The 24,972-nt window shown below is 31.5% G+C and overlaps 1 protein-coding gene across 13 annotated transcripts in view; it reads right to left on the bottom strand.

Moving 5' to 3' along the window:
• Positions 1–3,146: 3,146 nt before the first annotated feature.
• Positions 3,147–24,972, bottom strand: part of LOC127729958 (zinc finger CCCH domain-containing protein 13-like) — a 30,986-nt gene continuing 9,160 nt past the window's right edge. Inside the window, exons 3-8 of one of the 13 annotated variants that reach the window (XM_052237956.1) lie at positions 20,800–22,055; positions 19,824–20,006; positions 17,039–17,219; positions 15,077–15,251; positions 4,043–4,157; positions 3,147–3,300 (exon numbers count right to left, since the gene is read on the bottom strand). In XM_052237956.1, the coding sequence (XP_052093916.1) occupies positions 4,129–4,157; positions 15,077–15,251; positions 17,039–17,219; positions 19,824–20,006; positions 20,800–22,055 (1,824 nt within the window). In that variant the 3' untranslated portion in view covers positions 3,147–3,300; positions 4,043–4,128. Of the gene's footprint in view, positions 3,301–4,042; positions 4,158–10,419; positions 15,252–17,038; positions 17,220–19,823; positions 20,007–20,799; positions 22,056–24,972 lie in introns of those variants that run through there. The other 12 variants (XM_052237957.1, XM_052237955.1, XM_052237952.1 and 9 more) reach the window with 12 other exon arrangements.

A 24,972-nucleotide genomic window follows, 5' to 3' on the forward strand; every position in this document is an offset into this window, starting at 1 on the left:
ATGCTTATACAACTGCATACCAATTATCATTGACCTACCACTAACGGTTCCCCTTAAACTGACCTAATCACAAACTAATACATGAAAACTAAGCAAAAGTTTCAAAGTCAATAGACCATGAATGAGGGGGCGGGGCCAAATAATCTCCATGGAAATGAGATATGCCAATGCTTATACAACTGCATACCAAATATCATTGACCTACCAGTAATGGTTCCCCACAAACTAGTACGCTGACGACGGAAACACAGCATACCTATGTCTCGCTTTTTGACTCCATCAAGGCGAGACAAAAAATGAGGTCAAGTACAATGGACATATGACAGACAGAAACTTCGTCACATAAGGTATCTGCATACAAGGTATAAAGCATCCAGGTTTTCTACCTTCTGAAATATAAAGCTTTATACAAATAGTTTATACTGCTACCGCCTAATAGTAATCCCTATGTCTTGCATACTGGAACTTTTGTCGCAGGCAAGACAAAAACTGGCTTATAATTTTATTCACGACTCACTTCAAAATCCACTTCCAACTGTCCATTCCACTCAACCATCCTTCACATTTTCATATAACATACAATTCATTTCATTCACCGAAGGTTATATCAATTTTTTTTGGAAAATTTCTAATTACATCAGATTGAAGATAAGTAAGATTGAATATCAATTAACCTAAATAAAAAGGGAATTTAAAACATTTAGGATTTCAAACATCTTGAGAGTCTTCTTCCACCAAAAACTATAATAGACTGTGTATTGGTGAAAATTTTGTAATATATTTTTCTAATATAGTAGAGCATTTAAAGGGAAATGTTGATATACTATGGTTTGATGTTTTGAGTATATAGTTAGAATGATTAAAGAACCTTACACTCACATACCCCATGCCCCCAAATTGTCACTCAGATTCCTAAGTTCAAAGACTCATAACTCCTTCAAAAGTCAAAGGATAAAATTTGTTTGTGGTTATGCACATCTACATAGTTTGTCGAATTATCTACAAAGTTCATGAAATTCTTTTGTGTGGTTTCAGAGGAGTTGCGATGATTAACTGTTGCAGTAGTATATCTAGGCGAAAATTCGAAGTTCAAAGGGGCATAACTCCTAGGAAAAAAATTAATCATAATATCTTGTCGATATGCACATCTACATAGTATGTCCTTATTATCTACAAAGTTTCATAACATTCTATTGTGTGGTTTCAGAGGAGTTGAAATGATATGAACAGAACTGACAGACTGACAGATGGACTTACGGACAGATGGACAGACAGGTCAAAAACATTATACCCTATGCATTTTTGTTGCATGGGGTATAATAAAGTATTAAAGAGTGCTCCTCTCACTAGGAGAGCTCAGTCCTAAAACTTTTCCTTGAGAAAATAAAATATGTTTGGTTAAGCTTGGAGATAAAAGATTCCACCACTGCACCAAGTGTGTTAGGGTATTTCTCCACTAGAGACAGTTAAATTTTAAATATTTAAAATTTTACAATTGAGAGTGGAGAAATTTTTCGTAATACACTAGCTATAGATAAAGTGGTGTAAACAAAATTTATCCTTCCTTTTCAAAGATTTTCAGAAAGTTGTGTTCTTTATATGGGACGTCATAAGGCATGGTCGTCTTTTTTTTATGACATCACAATAGGTAATTGAGAAGAAATCAAGAAAATTTGATAACATAATTGAATTTTGACCAATCATTTCCCAAGAACAAAGTTTTATCTAGAGATGAGAAATATTTTTCTCACACCGATCGAGAAATGTGAAAAAATTATGAAAATAAGAGAAAATAAGTTCTATGTATGGGTCAATCAAAACTTTTAAATAATCAACATCATTTATTTTTTTTACGCCTCTAGATTCTTATAAATACTTTTAAACAACTAGAAACAAAAATTCTCATATGCCTCATATATTCATCAGCAACAGGATCTGTCAATTTTTCCTTCATACGGAACACCTCAACTTGACTTTTATCAAGTTATGAAATAGAATATTACAATTTTATGAAACTCTGACTCTGTTAAACTGATCATGATATGTCTTTGTTGTAACTATAGTTTTTGACAGTCTTGTCAGATTGCTCTGTAGAGTTTAAGATTCCACTGTTTCAACCATCCCACTTTTATTTCTGAAAAAAAAAATATAATGAATAACTACAGAACTTTTTGCATACACATTTATTATAAACATTATAAATTTCCCATACATATGGATTTTATGTAATTACAAGAATATCAATTTTATTATTCTTAACAATACGAAATACTATGTTCTAGCTCGCCCAATGTAGAGAAGCACAGCTTGAGGAAGTTGTCCCTTTAAGGACAAAAAACTGTGCTAATGTGCCCTTCATTTTAAAACTGTCCTCCTCTGCCCTTAAATCCTAGCAATAACAGCAAACACTGGAATATATATTACAACGGCATAGTCATCTGGATATTTATAGCTATAAAAGGTCCAAAAATGACAAATATAAAACAATTTAACGAGAAAAATAACGGCCTGATTTATGTACAGAACAATAAACGAAAAAAAATATGATATACAGAAACAAACAACAACCACTGAATTACAGGTGACTTGGAACAGGCACATACATAATTTGGCGGAGTTAAACATGTTTGCTGTGGTTTTCTAGACAAATTTTCCTTCTGTTGAAATAAACTCTTGACACAGAAATATGCCTTGCCTGTATGTAATTAAGGGCCAAATAATATATGTGGAAAAGAGGTTAGACTACCAGGATATGCTAATACAAGCTTTTCTGACAACTTTAAAGTAAATTTGGATTAGAGATTAAAAGTTGTGATTTTATGAGAAGTCATATTCATCATTAAAGGCTATGATGGTGTGGCATTATCAAACAGTATTATGCCAATTATGAGGGAGATATAAATAATTGTACTAGTTTCACATTTTACTTTGGCTTTTCATTCTTTGTTTTCATAAGAATTAGATTTCTAAAAAAGCTGAAAATAGAACAGCCACCCTTAGTTACTAACAGGTAAATAGGGATTTTATCCCCACAAAATGTTTGGCATCCTCCAATCGAAATAAATATTACAAACAAAATGCATTAAAATGAACAGATAAATAAACACATTATAAGGTATATATGTCTAATTATATGACATACAAACCTTCATTTGAACCATTTCAGCTTTAACCTACTGCAGGTGGTCAAAGTAGTAACCACCAACATGCTTGAGCTCCAAAACTGTAAAATCATCAGTGAATATATCCCAAGTATGGCAATACTTGCCTCTGCACTGAAACCACTCAAGAAACTTTTTCCTGAAACAGAACGATCATTTCAGCATTTTTTCAAATAGAATGTGCCATAAAAAATACTTCTCTTCCTATGAGGTTGCAATTGACTTAAGAAAAAATGAAATTGTGTACACTTGCACTTAAATTCAGTGAAAGAAAATTTAAGCTGAATGGTGAAAAGCCTTTTTTTCTTTTTAAAAAAACACTTCCAGTATCAAAAAATATATATAGTGATTACTAAATGACAGTAAAAAACTTCAGACTTCAACCAAAGAATTAAAAAAGCCATTATAACACCGACAATCAAAGGAGTCCAAGGAGCACAGATAATGACAAAAAATAAAATGATGACAAAGACCAACAGGCAGTCAGTTGTCTCGTTAGAATTGTTTTTCATTTGTCATTTCCGGACCTTTTATAGCTTACTATGCAGTATGGGTTTGCTCATTGTTGAAGGACATACAATGACCTATAGTTGTTAACTTCTACATCATTTGGTCTCTGGTGGAGAGTTGTCTCATTGGCAATCATACCACATCTTCTTGTTTTTATATTAATAGTCAACCAAAACACCATCAGAAAATAAGAATGAAGGAAACCACAAAAATCTGTGGGTGAACCCAGGTGCTTTGGAAGGGGAAGTAATTACTGTGTCACAAGTTGCACTTTTCTTGTTGTCATGACAAATAAAAATCTGGTAATAAAATGAACTTGAATCATGCCTTCCTATGTAAGAAATTTGTTCTGTAGGTATCTTTTCCCTTACCTTTCAATATATGTGTGTTTACTTTAAAATCAAGACTGGCATTACACTGTTCAAGGTCTTTTTGTAATTTCCTTTATTCTACAAGTCTACTGGTATACTCCAAGTTCCATACAATCTGTAATATAACATTTAACATACTATAAATGTTCTTAATATTGCTAGGTCAGGCAAAGTACATACATGTTTGTTTCTTCTTTTCCATTTCAACACTTATTTTTTCTATCAATGATATTTTTTAAGGGGGCAAGTGTCATGAGTATCATCAGACATATAAAACTTTATAAAATAAAAATTATTAACTGTATAATAAAGGCAGTATGCACATGGCTTTTAATTTATTTTTTTCTCTTCTAGATCTTCAAAACTGCTGAATTCTCAGTGTGATTTTGTGCTGTTGTGCTGAGGGAACTATCATGTATTGAAGCAATTGTTTTATCATTCATATTCTCGTATTGAGTACCTATGTATGTGAGATGATAGATTTCTAAAATAGCTTAAGAAATAACAATATTTATGTATAAATAAACAATATTTCAATCTTGTTGTAATCTACACTGGTAGTAATTTTTTTCTTATTTAATAGATCCCACAAACAGAAGATCTTTATGATAAAGTAAATTTTAGTTTCAGGTATATCGACAAACTAATTAAAAAAAAAGTATTATTTCTTAGAAGTTATGGACCAATTCAGATGTAAAATTCTGTCGTTGCACAGTATGTGTCGTCCTAAATGACACTTGGGTCAATCAGAACATCCAAAGGAATTACATTCCCTGACAATGCAACACAACTTCTGAATTGGTCCATTTTAGATTTCAACATAACAGAATTGGCAAATTAAAATTCATATATCTAACACCAGTTGACATTTGTAAGATATCTATTGTATAATATACAAATAATCTTTACTGAATTTAAAGTAAACATATACCCACCAAATTTGTTTTTCTTGTAAACTGTATTCTTTTTTAATCTAGAAATGGTATTTCATATAATTAATAATCATAAAAATGATACTTCCAGGATCTTCCAGTTATCTTTGAAATATCATCACTGTACAAAATTCTTCTTTGAAACTGTTTGACTGCCTACAATTTATATTTAATCTGAAGACTGGTCCACCTGTTCTTTTTCTGTTCTGTTAGCTATTCAAATGACAGGGGGGAAAACTTTACTAATCTAATCAGCTTTTGCACTCTGATGTATTTTCTCTGTTCCCTGTTCATCAATAAATTTTCAATCTGTATTTCTGCTTTCTATCTTGTCTTGATGAGGTCATAATATCCATGAAATTCTTTCTTTAAGTCTATTAAACAAATATTACCTTCCCCAGCAACCATTAGCTGGTGAGGCAAGGATCAAATCAAAGTGAAAACAAGCTAAAGCTCGTCCAAATCTTAATCTGCCATAGACATTTTTTCCTGCATGCTAAAATTTGTCTATATTGAGTTGCAGCTTAAATAACAAAAAAATCACTGAAAGTTAAAATATATAATTTGATGACAATGTTTAAAAAAATTGTTGTACAACAGATGATTAAGAAACTAATGGAGCATATGAAATCATGTGGTAAATACCAAGACCAAGAAATTTCAAGATAAAAACAGAATGAGAACCAAGAGTATTGATATCAAGTCATCCTTTCACTGCATGTCCAGTACAAATTGATTTAGAGTTTTGTCATATGGTATGTGCATTTGAACCAATATTTGAATCCTCTAGTCTGATACGTCAATTGATAGAAAACCTGACATGGGTTGCTCTCTCATTTATGTTTACCCCATATCTTCCTTTACTCAATAAAGATAAAAATAAGATTAGAATCAAAAGATTAATTCAAAAGAAAATAACCAAGAAACATCACAGAATCAGACATTATTGTTTTTAAAGGAAGGTTGTTGCTGGAGATCTAAAATTCAGAAAATAGCTCACAGTCGACAGTAAACATTTTCTCACAGAAATGAAATTCTTTTGAAGAAATGGATATGATTCCTAGGAAAAGTTAATATTCATATAAGTATATGGGTGTATATACATGTTTTTATGAACTTTGAGATTGATATTCTTTGTGGTATCTCTAAGGCAAGAAATCAAGGTGGCTTTTGATTCTGAAAATCCTGACAACTAAGAAATAATGTTATGAAGTTAATAAAATAACTTGTGTAAGCAAATGTCTTGTTGCAGAACACTAGAACATATGAACCAGGTTTGCTTCAAGAGTGAGCTCAGCAGTTGTGTCTGTCTCCAGAAAAACTCACCATCGCAGATAGATGTAAGAAGGATTAGAAACAATAAATTATGAAATAACAGGCATCTAAGCACTCCAATGATGTGGGAAAAACCACATGACATGGCCAAGAGACCATTGCTTTTTGAAAGCATAATATAGTTTATAAGAAATTGTCTGTATTTTTTTCATACATGTTGATAAAAGAATTTACTATATTTGTGCTGATTTTGGCTTCATTTGCTGCCCTCTCTGTCATAAGTAGGATCCTTCAATTCGACAAAATTGACCATCAAAAGTCAACAAGAATTTATACGTCATTTAAGAAATATTAAATGAGTTTCAAGTCATTTGTTCACAAGCACATGAAACAGTGCCAGTTAAAATTTTTTGGAAGTTAAGGATGAAATGCTATAACACCAGCAGATGAATCAGTTGTGGATCTAGACATAATTATCAAACACCAAATTATGTACAGCAATTGGAAATATTGGTAGTTTACACAATCCAAATAAACTTCATTAACATGATGATTATGATCATTTATTTAATCTTTTTTTATTTAGATCTCACATTACTAAAGAATATCATATTGTCACCATTTTTATAAAAAGATATGATACATATTTCTGTGCTTACAACACATTTGTGGAATAACCTTCAACCTCTATGCTCAAGACTAAAAGTAAGAACAGCCAAAACCAATGAACTACTATTATAGTATATTTGTACACTTAAAATGTCTTTATATTGATTATATGGATTATTTCTGAAATTAGAAATGCTTGATAATACTGGTTTCAGGGGAATAGACCTTAGATGGATTTGGCTATTAGTTTTTAGGTCCTTTTTGGTCATATAGCTCTTCAATTGTTGTTTCGGTTCTTATACATCCTAGGCTTTCAAATATTCGGCTTTGAGCATTCCTGATGACGGTAAATCTAGAATAGTGCTTTGGATGCATGAAATTGATAAATTGTCGATTTGATTTTTTTTTAATCTGATTCTGATACTTTGCTGGAAATAAGTCTCATACCATGTCTTCTATTTTATATTAATACTGATTTTCTGGGATACTGAGTATGCAATTAGACAAACCTAGGGAATGACTGATTGATTGATTGAACCTGCTTAACATCCAGCATCAAATATTACATGCATTTTCAGGATAACAATTTGATAGAGAGATTAGTATATCCTTATTTGTACTAGACCAACACATCGAGTCCCAGGCTAAACTACTAGTTACAATGTATATGCTAGCTCAATAGGTGTCAGCCCTAGTCGAGTAAAAGCAACTTTCTATTCTGAAGTCTTTGGTTAGACCCAGCTTGAGATCACAAGCTACCATGAGACCACCGAGACAGTTTTCACAAGCTTCCACGAGACCACCGAGACAGTTTTCTAGGGATGAGATATCCCTAAACAAAGCTTTAAAGTGTTATGAAATAAACTGATATATATTATGAATGGACCTGTTGCATCATTACAGTGTAAAATACACCATGTGCTAAAGCCATTATCCTAACAAAGTCTGCTGTTCTCTGCTTACAAGCAGCAGTAAGGATCAATTACAAAGACTTTTTGCAGTCAATGTCAGAATATTTATTCCATGCAGAGTATGTCAATAGCATTTAAATGTAACTAAATCATTGTTTTGCACACACACAGGATTGCTATTAATATGGTACTTTTTCATCCTTAAAATATGATTGAATGCTGGAAAGCTTCCATTTAAATTTAAACATCCATCTGTGTCTGCCATCAGTCATGTCATGTCAGTTTATATTATATCAAAGTGTCTAACAACTATTGTCGAAATATTTTCAGAAAAGAGACCATCATGCTGTTGTCTATTGTAAACCTTATAAATCAACAAATCTGTATTCACAGATTGCAAATATGTATCTATTTAAATGTAAACAATTATAGAATAAAATTGTTTTCAGAAATGATATTCAGCTCAAAGATTCTATACAGAAACTGATTAAAGGAATATTCCTTAATTTTTTAAAGTTACATGTATTTTACTATACATCCATAGGGAGATTTAATGATTTTTTTCTTTATTCAGTCTCTGAAATGCAAAACATGTTACAAATAAAACTGTTTACCCTAATTTATTGTAAAGTATGAAAAACAAGGACTCCATCGATCGTTATCACGCTTCCACGCTTTTTCTGTATAGATAATAGCAAAGTATTAAATAGTATTTTCTAGAGAATTAACTGAAATTTACATTTTTTTAATGTATAGAAAAAGATCTCAGGTATACACAGATGACACAGACTGACAATATGTCTGTTACAAACTGAATTTCACAGTTTGTAGGAGTTTTCTACCAGAAGTCTCTACAGAACTAATCACAACACATCAAAGTCAAAAGAATGTTTTGAAAGTAAAGCACTAGAAAGTAATACCAATTCTCATCATAAACAGATATGGTTACTTTTTGCATTTTAAGATTCGAAATCTTAAAGCAAACAGGAATTCTTTTGCTGAAAAAATACAGCAACTTGGAAATTTTGGATGAAACTTAATTCCCAGTTTTCATCATATTTTTTTTTTCTATGGAGAAAACTAAGCCCATGTATTTCCAGATCTCCTCTTAATTACATAGCAGTCTCAGCCTCCTTGAATCCTCGTAAATGATGTCCACACCAATCAGATCATCCAAAATTGGACTTTCTCACACTCCAAAATTATTTCTGAACAGGTACATAAAATTGACAGATTCTCTCTCCGTTTTTTTTAATTTTCCAGGTGTTCACGATTTGGTATAAACTACACTCTCCTCTAAATCTTCAACTTAAAATATGAAACTATTTCATTGTTACATTAAATTAATTCTCCTTTTAGGATAACCTCCAACTTGTTTATATCACCAAGAAATCCATGTAAAACTATATATATATATGGTTTCAGTATATTTCTGTATCTTACTACAATCGCCATCAGTTAAAATCATCTCACATTTTGCTGTTTCAACAATCTCATTACATGAGAAGTTTCTTTTCAAGAATATCTGCAATATTCTTTGTTTAAAAATCCTCAAAACAATAAAGAAATAATTCCTTCCACATGCCTTCAATATTTGAATAAAATTCCAACTGTGCTGCAATTGCACTAGTGGAGTTGTAAATTATGAATTACCTAGAGCTCCATAAAACTTTCATATTTCCATATAAATTACACTTTATAAATCTAGTATTAGTAATTCAATATTCTGATCGACAGTTTCCATATCTACTTTTTAAAACAAAAACTATTCTGCAAAATAAGGTGCAATCAGAGAATAAGACTGACATATGTGTGTCATAATGAGGAACTCTAGTGTATCAGAGAATGAGTTTGACACCAGAGTGTCATAGAATGAATTTGACACCAGTGTATCAGAGAACGAGGTTGACACCAGAGTGTCAGAAAATGAGTTTGATACCATGAGTATCACAGAATGAGGTTAACACCAGTGTCAGAGAATGAGGTTAACACCACTCACATCAGAGTGTCAGAGAATGGGTTTGATACCAGTGTAACAGAGAATGAGGTGGACAACAGAGTGTCAGAGAATAAGCTTGATACTATGTGCATCAGAAAATGAGGTTGACACCAGAGTGTCAGAGAATGAGTATGGTAAGAATGTGACAGAGAATGAGGTTGACACCAGAGTGTCAGAGAATGAGTTTGACACCAGTGTGTCAGAGAATGAGGTGGACACCAGAGTGTCAGAGAATGAGTTTGATACCATCTATTATGCATTTTAAAGGTAGATGAAAAATGAATATTTACAACTTTCTTGTTTGTAGTATAAGATAACTATTTTTATTAAATGGGGTAAGCAAAACACATTCAAACAACAAAGCATAAGAAAATATGTAAATTCAATGGGCATGTTCTAGGTACAATGATTTTGAAGGGTTGGAATACAAATTGTAAAAATGGAGTAGATTGGTAATTCAATGTCTCTTTGAAAATAAACTCTCTCAATTTTCTATCGTGAATGATTGATCTTGAGAGGGAGGAACGACTTCCAACCCTTCTAATCTTATACATTTTGTTTTGGAACAAAAAACTTCAGGTGGGTGATACAATGTTATAAGTAAATTCTAAATTTAACAGTTTCAAAAGATTTCATAGGAATAACAACACATAATAAATGCAAATACATTAAACTTGAATATATAAGAAATATATTTGAAGACATAAAAGTAAATTTTGCAACATGATAATATATAATAAAGCATGATTCTTCTATTGCATCCTTCTAAAATTCTTGAAAAAATAATAGAGAATTTCAAATAACATAAATTCCCTAAAAATTCATTCTCAATGAAAAATTATTGAAAATATTGCTAGAGATATTTACACATATTAAAATCGAACCCCCTAGATCCCTAGCCTCTTTCCACTCAGGAGGAAATTACAAGTTTTCCAGTAAGTGAATGGCATATAGGAAAATGTTCTTTGTCCCAATTTTGAAATCTAAATAAAAGAACAGAGTTCCAATGTCCCCCCCGTTGCACATATTTTATCTATCCAGGGGCAATAACTTAAAAAAAAAGAATTGTACCTATGAGAGCGCTAACGAGGCCATTTCCATAAATTTAATATTTCCAAGGGTCATAACTCTTTTATAAAAAGTCGTTCGTCCACCATTATAAAACTTGTCCGAGATATTGATGATATTAACCTATAGTATAAGTTTTATAAAAATCTGGCAAGAATTGTACACCCGAGAGCGATAACGAGGCCATTTACCATAAATTTAATATTTCCAAGGGGCATAACTCTTTTAAAAAAAGACAATCGGCCACCATTATAAAACTTGTCTGAGATATTGCTGATATTAACCCTTAGTATAAGTTTTATAAAAATCTGGCAGTAATTGTACCTGTGAGAGCGCTAACAAGACCGAACGGACACACGGACGGACGGACACATCTAACTGTGAACAATGATATTGTTTTTTATCAAAAAAAAGAGATATCTAATGCTGTATGAGAAACTAAATTTATACTGATAGAAATACTAAAAAAAATACACTCATTCTCCTGTTAATGACTTCTCATAATAATTCAAATGCATATATAAGCAAAAGAAGACTTTTCCATAAACAATGAAACCTTTTTCTCCCACGAAGTTATAATTAAAGAGAGCAAAAGAAAATAGTTTAAACAACATTCATTCCGACAGCACCCTAGAATCGTCAAAAAAATATTCTTGATACATATATATTCATTGAATAAAGAAATATTCTGATAGAAGCATTTGTGTATAATTTATCCATTAACTCGGGATCTGTTTGTTCATCCATCACTGTTTGCATTAAATAATTTGTTCCTGTAAATTCAATATTGTTTCCATCAAATGACTTTTCCATCACTGTTTCCATCAAATAATTTTCCATCATTAATTCCATCAAATTACTTTTTCCATCATTCTTTCCATCAAAAACTTTTTCCATCACTGTTTCCATCTCTGTTTCGACCAAAATAACTTTACCCATCACTGTTTTCATTCAAATTTACTTTGTCCATCACTGTTTCCATCAAATAATTTTCCATCATTAATTCCATCAAATTACTTTTTCCATCATTCTTTCCATCAAATAACTTTTTCCATCACTGTTTCCATCTCTGTTTTCACCAAAATAACTTTACCCATCACTGTTTTCATTCAAATTAACTTTTTCCATCACTGTTTCCATCAAATAACTTTTTCCATCATTGTTTCCACCAAATTAATTTTTTCATCATTGTTTCCACCAAATAACTTTTTCCATCACTGTTTCCATCAAATAAACATTTTCCATCATTGTTTCGATCACTGTTTCCATTAAAATAACTTTTTCCGTCATTGTTTCTACCAAATAATTTTTCCGTTGCTTTTTCAGTCAAACAATTTTTCCATCATTGTTTCCATCAAATAACTTTTCCATCACTGTTTCTATCAAATAAATTTTTCATTATTGTTTTCATTACATTACTTTTTCCATCACTGTTTCCATCAAATAACTTTTTCCATTGCTGTATCCATCAAATAAATTTTTCCATTGCTGTTTCCATCAAATAACTTTTTCCACCACTGTTCCATCAAATAACTTTTTCCACCACTGTTCCATCAAATAACTTTTTCCATAGTGATTTCCGCCAAATTACTTTTTCCATTACTTTTTCTATCAAACAATTTTTCCATCATTGTTTCCATCAAATAACTTTTCCATCACTGTTTCTATCAAATAACTTTTCCATCATTGTTTTCATCAAATTACTTTTTCCATCATTGTTTCTATCAAATAACTTTTCCATCATTGTTTTCATTAAATTACTTTTTCCATCACTGTTTCCATCAAATAACTTTTTCCATCGCAGTTTCCACCAAATTGCTTTCACCCCTACTTTTTCTATCAAACAATTTTTCCATAATTGTTTACATCAAACAACTTTTTTCATCAGTCTTTCTATCAAAATAACTTTTTCCATCAGTCTTTTCATCAAAATAACTTTTTCCATCAAAACAACTTTTTCCATCAAAATAACTTTTTCCATCAAAATAACATTTTCAATCAGTCTTTCCATCAAATTACTTTTTCCGTCACTTCTTCCATCAAATATTTTTTCCATCATTGCAAATTGTGAGAGAACCTTTAAATTGACAAATCCTGTACCTGCATCTTCTCTGTAATAATTTGACTACTGCGTATTTACCAAAATCTCATCTAATAGAAATTCTCTAAATTATTCAGCGATGCATCAGGTTAAAGCATTGGATCGACAAAGTCTTAATTCTTCATTTGATGTATCAGAAGGTTGTAGTTTGTTATTAAACAAACTATTTGAAAGTTACCTTTTGGATTTCAATTTTATATCATGCCTTAAAAATGCATGCCAAACTGTAAGTTACATCACGTTGCTGAACATTTATGGCACTTTACAGCTACTATTTCTATATCATGGTTGCAGGAGGGGAATTGATGCAAGAATACAATTCCCCCCAAAAATATTGTCTCTGACAATTTTCCAACTGTCTCCCTACTTTTTTTTCTAATCTAAGATCTCCAGTTCTCGTTTTTGTATCCATTTCTTTGGCACTTTAAATGTGGTAGATTTGTTTCGATCCATCTATTACAAAATCACAAAGCAGATTTACAAATTTTAGGAAGCTTGAGACAAAACTCAAGTTTTATATATCAAATTATAAACCACTCTATATGATTTCCCCCTATAAAGCTTGGAGCTTGTTTAATGGGTAAGTGTCTTCTTACCAAATCCCCAACTGGATTCAGTTTTCTAGGTTAAAATGCCTCTTTATCTAGGAAATTCATGTGTTTGAATCTACATTGCTGTAAATATTTGTCCAACATGCCTAATATATTGACTGTCTGATTCTGGAGAAACTGCTCTTCTATAAAAAGTTACAAAAGTACTTCTAAAATTTTAAGTTGATTGTTTCTAGTTCATATTTCTAACCCTTCTTCATCCAATTTTCAGCTGCAGGTTCCAAATGAATATTTTGCTTTCTGGTTTCAACTCTAATTTCCCAAAAAATCCATAACAGCTTCATTTTTATAAATAGTAACCATCAACATTGGGTACCTGCCAGCAAGATGAGTCTCTCTCTCTTCTTAAATATATATGTGATCAAATACTGGTATATGAACTGTCTGCTTTAAAGACCATTATGTGTACATTTCAATTTACATACCTACAGTCTGCATGGGAATATAGTTTCTAATGTAATAATTTCCAAACAACAAAGTATCTCTCCATTGCTCTGTTAAATCAAAATCATATTATTGCTACTGTAGTCCAGTTTCATTAAACATCTTACTATATGTTTTCAATGCTGACTTCTGGCATTTTTTTGAACTGTGTTTCATGTGTTTTATCATATTCTGGTTCAGTTGAATCAATGACAACCAATTTCCCAAAAAATTCCATAGTTTATTTTAAAGACATCTAGGACCTCCAGTTCTCCTTTCTGTATCCATATCTTCCACATTCAAATTCAGTAGATTTATTCTGATCCATCTATTACAAAGCCACAAAGCAGATTTACAAGTTAAAGGACAAATCCTTTTCAAGATGAACCCAAGTTTTCAGTTAGCAATGCAAATTTTCTCTATTAAGATTTCTGCCTCTACATGTGTACCTTATTTCAAATTTAGTGTATAATTTATCTGCCAAATAAAAAAAGCTTGATATGTCTTCATCTCTATTTTTGGTCCATTATCTAATGAAGATATTTGAAAATTTACGCAAAAGTGAAAAAATTTAGTCTAGTGTCCAATGACACAGCCATGTTTTACATCTTCATTAGAAATTCCGGTTTGGTCATCATAATTTTGTTTCTCTGGACAGTTCTGTTCAAGGTGTTCCGCCACCCATCCACAATAGTTCCACATGGATTCAATCCATCAAGCAACTTGTCCATTCGATACTTGGTCTTGTTTTTTTCTCGCTTGCAGAGGTGGGAATGAATAAATGGCGTTAGTAACTTCTGTCGTGTGTTGACACCGGTGATGGTATGGTTAATCTGTTTCAGCAAGCGATGGAGACTGTCCTGCATTTCGGCATAACTCTTCTCAAACCTGAGCGTGTATGTCTTTCGAAGCTTTTTATTGTTTGCATTATAATCTTTTAGACTCATTGTTGCAACCGTACCAAAAACAACATGACAATTATGAATTTTTAAAGCCGCTTCGGTTTGTCTCATCTGGCTATAAAATGTGTCAAACAGATTACGATCTTCAAATATAGTTTCCTCGTAACCGGGTGATGTAAGAGTTGTCAGAAGGTCAGGTATACCTGTAATGAAGTAAACGGTCTTGTGACCTGGGATTTCAGAAGCTCTTTGACATGCCTCATTTGTCAATTGGGAAAGAATGGCACCAGGAACCAGATGAAATTCATCACAATCCAGTCCAACATGTAAATCTCTTCCTCCGATGCAGGCATAGATTAAAGTTGTGTCTTTGAACATCTAAAAGAACAAGCATTTTTTCTTAAATCTAATACATTTATAAGTATACAAGTTTTTACAACTTCTCATATTTCTCCAATTATCATTTACATTTCTGAAAATATTAATCATATATCAAATACTCAATCTGCACCGTTAGCTACTAGTCCAATGCCCCAGCCCCAGACTAGTAAAGTTTTATATTCGGATTAGTATTAGTAGGTATTGGCCAAACTTTGTTTCAACACAACAAGAAAAATGTTTGAATATTGATTTTCGCACTAGTAGTTGGAAAAGATTTTGGTGCAGGCTGTAATACTGCTGCATACAAATTAGCATGTCAGTTAAATGGACAGATGAGAAATAGAAATTGTTCCCATTTTTTACCTGCTGAGAAATAAATTTCTGACTCTCAATTGGGGGAAACACTAGCTTCTGTCAAAGATAATAGAAAACTTATACATACATGTAGGGTTTGTATTTTTTTAATTTTTTTTCTATTTTTAGCCTCTCCTGGAAGTTGCATTTCAAACAAGCGTTAATTTCTTATTAATAGTTAGTGTTCAACATCCTATGGCAAATCATCTCATATAAAAATAAGGAGATGTGGTATGATTGCCCATGAGACAACTATCCACCTGTAACCAAAGGACATAGCTGCATTGCTATTCATATAATAATGAGATAGTAACACAATATAAGGCTCATGCTTTTTAAAGATAACTTTAAATTTTTTCTTTATTAATGAAAAACTTGTTTTAATGAAAATTCAAATTACTGATATTTTTAATGCATATAGAAATTAATTATTTAACAAATTCCTCATGCAATGTGATATAAAAAGCTGGTCCACAATCTACAACAGGTCATTCTGAAACCCATTTTGATTAATTGCACTTCATAACAAAAAGGGACACTAAACAATATAGAAAGCAAGCGTGTAAAATATAGTGTCTGTAGATAAATCAAGTTTTTATAAAATTCAGTTATTTCATTCATGGTAAAATTTGAATGGATTCATCTATTTAGGTCAATCTTTTGACCTAACACTTTAACTTGTTAATTAAAAATTATTCAATCAAAGAAAGGGAAAGCTATACATTTATATCAAATAATTGGTTTTACTTTTATGTTCAATATCAGTTCTACACTATCTAGGGTACATAAAAAAATTTCCAAAACTTGAAAATAATCATATTTTTTGTGTCCCTTTTGTAATTTAAAGGGAAGGCTTGCATTGACTCCTTATTCCTAATGAATGTATGCTAGATCTTAAATAAGACAAGAATGTGTGTCTACAGGACACTATGACTCACTTGCACTATCACATTTCCATGTTCAGTGAACCACAAAATCTAGGTCAAAACTGTAATTTTGTATATACACATTAAACAGTTAACTTCATAGTGAACGTATGTACTAAATTGATGTGACCCAAAACTACCTGATACCAAATCTTTATCCTTATATGAGAAGGACTGATGAAGAGATCGAAGAACGTACGGAAGCACAGATCAGAAAACATTTTGCCCCATTAATATTGTAGGTTTTGCATAAAAATCACTGCGCTTCACATGACATATCACATATGTAAATATGGTAAATGTCCTTAACAAAGTTGAAGAATGAAACAAAGAGATACATCATCTTCTCTTATATTTTCAGATTATTCCTTGCAAGCCATTTTCATCATACATTCCATTGAATCTACTGTTTTTAAAAATCTTTCTATACAAACCTGCAGTATAACTCTTCAAAGATAAGACCTTCCCTTCTAATACTCACAGTTAAATGTGTTCAGAACTTACCAGTCTATCTCTGTTGAATTGAGCATCAGACGGTGTGCATCTAAGCCACTGAGGAATTTCCTCTTCTAAATCATCGTAATATTCATTAAAATCAGTATCTAGACCACTGTCTTCATCATCGCGATGGGATTTCTGTGAGACCTTACCACTATCCTTTGTCTTTAATTTCTTCCTTTCTGGGCTGTCAGGGTAAAAATGGTTTGAAGAATATTTCAAAAGTATCAATGTTATTTGTCTAAATTCAAAACTGACCAGGAAAATGTCTTGTACTGAAATCTTAATTGAAAAATGAACAGTTTTATGTAATTTATCAGCTTTGTAGATTTATAGAAGAAACCATTGATGTGTTTTTTAAAAGCTCTGAAATAAATTCAAATTTTTTAATGAAAAAAGGGCCTAGGAAACATCATCTTTTTCAGTTTAATTGTGCATATGTAGTATCTTTAGAATACCTAAATTAAGGCTATCAGATCGGTCAAAATTTGAGATCTTGATTTGAAATGGAACAAATACTGTAGAAATTGAGCTAATTCACAAATTGTTTGATAATCTGAATCACATATCCTGCAGATTCCACTTAATGACACACATAAATGATTAACAGTAAATATTTTACCTTAGGAAAACCCCACAAAATAAAATAAAAAAATAATTATCTCCCCTTAATAAAAAAAAATAAAATCTGCAAATTTCAGATGAGATTTGAGTATAAGATATAAAGATTTTTGTATATGGCTTATCAACACTATGAATACACAATAAAAACCTAAATGCTAAACTCAACATGTTTAAGAAATAAAATAATAGTGTCAACACTCTATTTCTGTCTAAACAATCATGCTTGTACAAGGTTGGTTTCTAAGAAACTAAAATAATTTAAATTCAGGAATAAACGAGTGCATTTATAGCAATGCTGTAATAAATAATTATTATTCTGAAAAAAAATTGAGCTTTTAACAATGTAATGAACAACCTGTAGCATTTTTTGCATTATAACATTACCTTAATTTGAAAACAAAGGTTATGAGGTATCCATCCATGATATAAAATCAGTACATGCACAGCAAAAAACACACAAAAATCAAAGGAACAGTGCTTTTATTGCTGTTCTTCATATCAAAGTCACAGTGAGGCCTTCAACACAGAGCAAAAAAAAAATCTCACCTCACTGCAAGTTTAAGATGGCCCTTAGCACCGGTTTGAGAGGAATTCTTTGCAAAATGATTCAGATAGACTTTGTAAGATGTATCACCACCTAATCGGGCCCAGTCAAAAAAGATCATACTGGAAAGATGTACATATTTAAAACAAAATGGTTCCTACACATAGGTGTAAATATAAAACTAGGTAGAACATATTTTAGTTATTAAGGTATCAAATGTAAGGACTGGTGATCCTTGTAGAACACATAATTGACTAATAATTTTGAATAATACAAAAATGTATGAATGAATTCTAAAATTTAGAGGATATATTGCTTGCTTTTCATATATGAAGTACCTGGATTGATTTCTGAATTTAAGGGCATACAATACAGTAGCAAGGGCAGATAATATTTTATTTATTTAATTTGTCCAAATTGTTTTCCCGTCTTTGCTTATGATAAGCAATCAAAATTTGCAGAAAAATCACTGATGTCATCAGATCAGTTACATGAATTTGAAAGTATCTGCAAAGGAAAACGAATATGTTGTATATTTGAGCACACGGAATTTACTGCAGGGCCATAAAATTTGAGACAAATGAAGACTGTTTACTTTTCTATCATCAATAAATTTGTATATGACAGTTACATGTATTCGTATAATGTTTTGATGAACAACAGGAAAATTGCATGACGATGTTGCATTAAGAATACACTGTGACTCAATTTAGTGCCAAAAGATGGAAATGGTTCTCCCGCATTTAGGAAACTAGGTTTTCTATTTCTAGCTTAAGTATGAGAATATGGACCCTCATTTGTTTTGTAATCGTCAATGTACTTTTTCAAGAATATTATTTCGAAATTGAAAGAAACTATCATGGACAGAATTTTCTACATATGCATTTGTATTGGCAAGAAAATTGTCTATGATTTTAATTTCCAATATATATATGTTTTCACAAATTTTTCACCGCATTCCGCTTCATTTTATGAATTAAGGAACAGTTTGCAAAAAATAGGGTGAAAATATCTCTTTCTGTTTGAAAGGTGTGTTATTTTTTCAGAAAAGTATTGAAAAATGAATTTTTTTTTTGTGTTTTGACATAAAACATGTAAATTTAAAACTGAAATATCTCGAAAAGAAAGTCATTATGATATATTTCAATAGTGCATATCAAAATAGACACTGAGTCGAAATTTTAAGGAAAAATCTACTAGAGATCTTTTTTGTATCACATGCCCTCCAAAAAACAATACATTCAGGCAAGACAATGCACAGTAATCTGCATGTATTGACTGTGCTGCTCAAAAGACTATGTAATAACCTATAATATCGGATAGTAAATAAATACATGTATAGTAAATAAATACATGTATTGTGTGCGATTTTGTCCCATGTACATTTACTCCATATCCTTTTATTTTCTATGAAATATTTGTGTTTATGAAGTACTGTTGTATGAATTTTAAAGATCTGCGCTTTGCAGTGAAGGTCATCATAAACAAACAATAATTTTCCCAAAAGACATTCTATATTTTTTTCTGTATATATTTAATAGAGAAGTCGGTGTATGTAATTTCTCAAAAGGGCATAAGATTTGTTTTAAAAATTAAATGATTTTTGTATTATAAGACTCAAACCTGTTGGTATGACGCTTGTCTCTGCTTGACTTGTTGTCTATATAGTTTTTGTCTCTGGATCTGTCATCTTCTCTCCTCCTTTTATCATTATTGTCATAATCTTGTCTGCTAGCTTTTCTTGAATCATCCTGTATTCTGTCTCGATTATCTCCCTTAGATTTTAAAGAATCATTTCCACTTTTCCTACAAAAACAATTTTGAATTTAACGAAATACCTATAGCTACTTCTTTAATAATGCATATATATACATGTATATATAATTACTCTAAATATCAGCACAACAATGTTAAATTTGCAAATTTGCTTCCGCAAATTTTTGTTCTTCCCTAGCCAGGATTCGAACTCATGCTAATAGGATATTGAGGCAACACCACCTGCACTGTGTCCAGCGCTCTAGACCACACGGCCACCTAGACTGAACTAATAATTCAGCTTTTTGGTGACCTAGTGTTACCTTTCCTCATCAGTAGAATCTAGAGTTGTAACACAGTACATGATATATTAGGCATGAAGGTGGAATTGATACATATATATATATAGATAAATGTATGAATGTATAAACAAACAGAGAAGTCTAAAGTACAAAGTTGCTTTCCAAATAAAGACTTTTTTTAAAGTTTTGTAGTCATTTATGTGATATCCCTGTATAAAACTCTTGATAATCAAAATGATCATCCTAATGAAAACTACATGTACAAAAAAGTACCAGTACCCACCTTGTCTGAAAGATTGAATTACAGATTGATTATCAAAATTTTCACCGTTTTAAATGTGGGCAGTATATGGAATAAGTATTTCTAAAGGGAAAATAGGAAAAATATTAGAACTGCATGCCATGATACATGTACATGTATCACATTCATTCTCCTGGTTCAAATGATTTGATTTAACACACACATAAAGAAATTTATTACAAATCATAAGCAATTTTGATATATAATACATGTAGTAAATATGAACTTTAATATTACAAACCAATGGTCTTCTCTCCAGGCTGTTTCTTTCCTGTCATCTCTTCTGTCTCTTTCATCCAGTTGATTAACTCTCCTTCTGTCAGCAGGATCAGAATGTCTGCCTTGCTGTTGAGTATTTTTTCTGTCAATTTGTCGATCATCCCTTCTGTCATCATGTTTTCTGATGTCATATCTCTCAATTTGTCGATCATCCAATCTGTCATCATGTTTTCTGATGTCATATCTCTCAATTTGTCGTTCATTCCTTCTGTCATCCGGTTTTCTGATGTCATATCGCTCAACTTGTCGATCATCTCTTCTGTCATCAAGTTTTCTGATGTCATATCTTTCAATTTGTCGATCATCTTTTCTGTCATCAAATTTTCTGATATCATTTCTCTCAATTTGGCGATCATCCCTTCTGTCAGCTTGTTTTCTGACGTCATATCTTTCAATTTGTCGATCGTCCCTCCTGGCATCCATTTTTCTGATGTCATATCTCTCTACATGTCGACTGCCATCTTTGTTGTCCATATGATCCTCCTTTCTAAAATCTCTGGAATCACTGACCATATCTCTATTTTCGTATCGGCTGACATTTTTGTTGTCCATATGATCACCAATACTCAAATCTCTATAATCATTGACATTATCATATTGACAATGATTTTTTGTGTCCTTATGATCAACCTTTCTAATATTTCTTTTAATGTCTCCATCATCATAATAATCATCTCTTCTATCTGTGTTTCTCTGGTCTTTCAATTCTTTTGAATAACTCCTCCTGTCTCTAGTATCCTGATAATCGTCCCATCTGTCTTCTCTCCTTTCTTGTTTTATTTCTACTGAATAATTTCTTCTGTCTCTAGCATCATGATAATTATCCCTCTCATCACTGATTCTGTAATCCTTCTTTTCGTCCAAATAATTTTTCTGGTCTCTAGTACTATGGTGGTTTTCTCTTCTTTCCTTACTAAGCTGATCTGTTCTCTCTTCTGAATAATTTTTCCTGTCTTTACCATCACCTCTTGACCTATCATATGACCTTTCCTGTTTATTTGCTGTTACATGGTCATGTGATTTAGAACTGGATGTTCTTTTACTAGAATCATGTGACTGATAATCTTGAGTTTGATTGGTTATTCTCGAATATCTCTGACTGGTACCAGACTTTGGGGATAACTGTCCACTTCCTCCTAAACCAGTTTGTCTTTGAGTAAACTGGTCATTTACAGCTGCTTTACCAAGTAGATTAGAATTTGAATAAGTATGTATACCCTGCAGTTAAAATCAAGATCATTAACTTTAATAAATAAAATATGACATATATCATCTCAATTCTAAACACAATGACCTTGATTTTTTATTTTTTGCATTACACCAGAAGGCAATACATCAAATGAATATATGACTCATAATGTTATTTTTGTTGACATGTTAACATGTAGTAGTCCATACACATATATTATACTGGAGTGAAATATCCCAGTAAATCCTACAATTTGATTGAATACTTTGACAGGGAGTATAAACCCATATCCCCTGTGAACAAAAATGAAGATCAGAATGGTCATTAATATTGTATCAGGACATTCAGATTCCAATATAACATTTTTTTTTTTTGAGGAGTTGATTTTGGTTGTTAATGTGGTTTTCTTGTACTATTCAGTATTTGTAGTGATCCCTGTTACCTTTTATATGTATTTCTTAGCTGAACAGAAGTCAGGTGTATGTTAGCGTAAAGTCATAATTTTTTAAACATGGATTTTTTTCACAAATAGCTTCTGACAAAATATAAATTAACCTAACTTGTTTTGAAAAATTGCTAAAGTTAAGGTGTTTTACACTAAGACCATAATGTTCATGATCCCCAGATGTAGAATTTGTTGTACAGATGACAATAAAATGCTCCGCTGGGGCGCAGCTTGATACGACCGCAGAGGTCGAACCCTGAACAGTTGGGGCAAGTATGGACACAACATTCAAGCTTGATACAGCACTGAATTTGGATTGTAATTAAATATTTGACACAGCATAGGTTTCTCACACAGAATGAAAGTAGTCTAAGAACTTAAAATTTTTTAATTTACCTATTCAAACCATATCATTATTATTTGCTTTTATATATAAATCAGAAATAACAAATTTAAAATGGAAAATTTTAAAGAAAAAAAAGGAAAAAAAAATCCCCCCCCAAATTTTTTGAAACCCCCTTATGATTCATCACCCCCAAACTCAATCCCAGCCTTCCCTTTGTGGTATGGTACCTTGCAGTACAATTTCAGAGAGATCCATACCCTTGAACACAAATTATTGTCTGGAAACTAGAAAAATGCTTGGGTTTTTTGCACCTTTTTGGCCCCAAATTCCTAAAAGTTTAGGGCAATTACCCCCAAACTCAAACCAAGCTTTCCCTTTGTGATATGGAACCTTGTAGTACAATGTCATAAAGATCCATACACTTACACACAAGTTATTGTCATGAAACTAGAAAAATGCTTGTTTTTTTGCCCCTTTATGGCCCCTAATTCCTAACATTTTGAGACAATTACCCCCAAAAACAATCCCAGCCTTCCCTTTGTGGTATGGTACCTTGCAGTACAATTTCAGAGAGATCCATACACTTGAACACAAGTTATTGTCTGGAAACTAGAAAAATGCTTATTTTTGGCCCCTTATTCCTAAACGTTTTGGGCAAGTACCCCCAAACTCAATTCCAGCTTTCCCTTTGTGATATGGAACCTTGTAGTACAATTTCATAAATATCCATACACTTACACACAAGTTATTGTCATGAAACTAGAAAAATGCTTGTTTTTTGCCCCCTAATTCCTAAAATTTGGAGGCAATTACCCCCAAAATCAATCCCAGCATTCAAACCCTCAATCAGCATCATTTAACAGTAATATCTAAAAATGGAAATTACATAATAAAGGTATTAAAATAGAAAATGACATCATAGTCATGGCTAAAAATAAACAAAATCCTTAATCAGCAACATTTTACAGTAATATCTAAAAATAAAATTCCTTTGTAACCATAAAAGCCCATTTAAATACATCATGACAGATATTAAAATAGAAAATGACATCATAGTCATGGCTAAACATAGCAAAAACCTTAATCAGCATCATTTAACAGTAATATCTAAAAATAAAAATTTCTTTGCAACCATAAAAGTAAAATAGAAAATGACATCATAATCATAGCTAAAAATAAACAAAAATTTTTTTTATTACCAAATTTTAAATGGAGTTTATTAAACTAAAACAATAAATTTGCAACCATAAAACCCCATTTAAACACATCATAAAAGTATTAAATAATTCAACTACATCATAAGGCTATAAAAATAGAAAATGACTTCATAGTCAAGGCTAAAGGTAAACAAAAAACCTTCATCAGCAAAATTTTATATTGGCAAATTTCCAATGAAGTTTATTATACTAAAATTGTTGGCAAATTTCCAATGCATTTATTAACAATAAAGTTATTGGCAAATTTCCAATTTACATAATTTAAAAGCAGTGTAAGTGAGATATTTAAATGAGTTTGAATTACCAACCTTACACTGCTTTTAAATAATGTTTTGTACTTATTTGTCTATTAACCTGGAAACCCTTGTTTTTTCACCTTTTTTTCCCTTATTATTTAAAGGTTTGAGCCATAACCCTACCCCAAAGCCAATTCTTAAATTCCAATGTAACCTAAATTTACAATATACATAACTTCAATTTAAGTTTTTGATAAAATCAAACCACATCATTATTATTTGCTTTTATATCTAAATCAGAAATAATTAACCAACTTTAAGTGGAAAATTTTCACACATCACGCCCCCCCAAACTCAATCCCAGCCTTCAGTTTGTGGTATGGTACCTTGCAGTACAATTTCACAGAGATCCAATTACTTAAACACAATTGTTGGAAACTAAAAAAAAAATGCTTATTTTTAACCCCTTTTTTAGCCCCTTATTCCTAAACATTTGAGCAATTATCCCCCAAACTCAATTCCAACTTTCTCTTTGTGATCAGAATTAACCAACTTAAAATGGAAAATTTTAAAGAAAAAAAAAAGGAAAAAAAATCCCCCCCCCAAAAATTTTTTGACCCACTTCCCTTTTTGGTATGGTACCTTTAAGTACAATTTCAGAGAAATCCATACACTTGAACACAAGTTAATGTCTGGAAACTA

The sequence above is a fragment of the Mytilus californianus genome, unplaced genomic scaffold (assembly GCF_021869535.1).
Source record: "Mytilus californianus isolate M0D057914Y unplaced genomic scaffold, xbMytCali1.0.p SCAF_2, whole genome shotgun sequence".
NCBI lineage: Eukaryota > Metazoa > Mollusca > Bivalvia > Mytilida > Mytilidae > Mytilus > Mytilus californianus.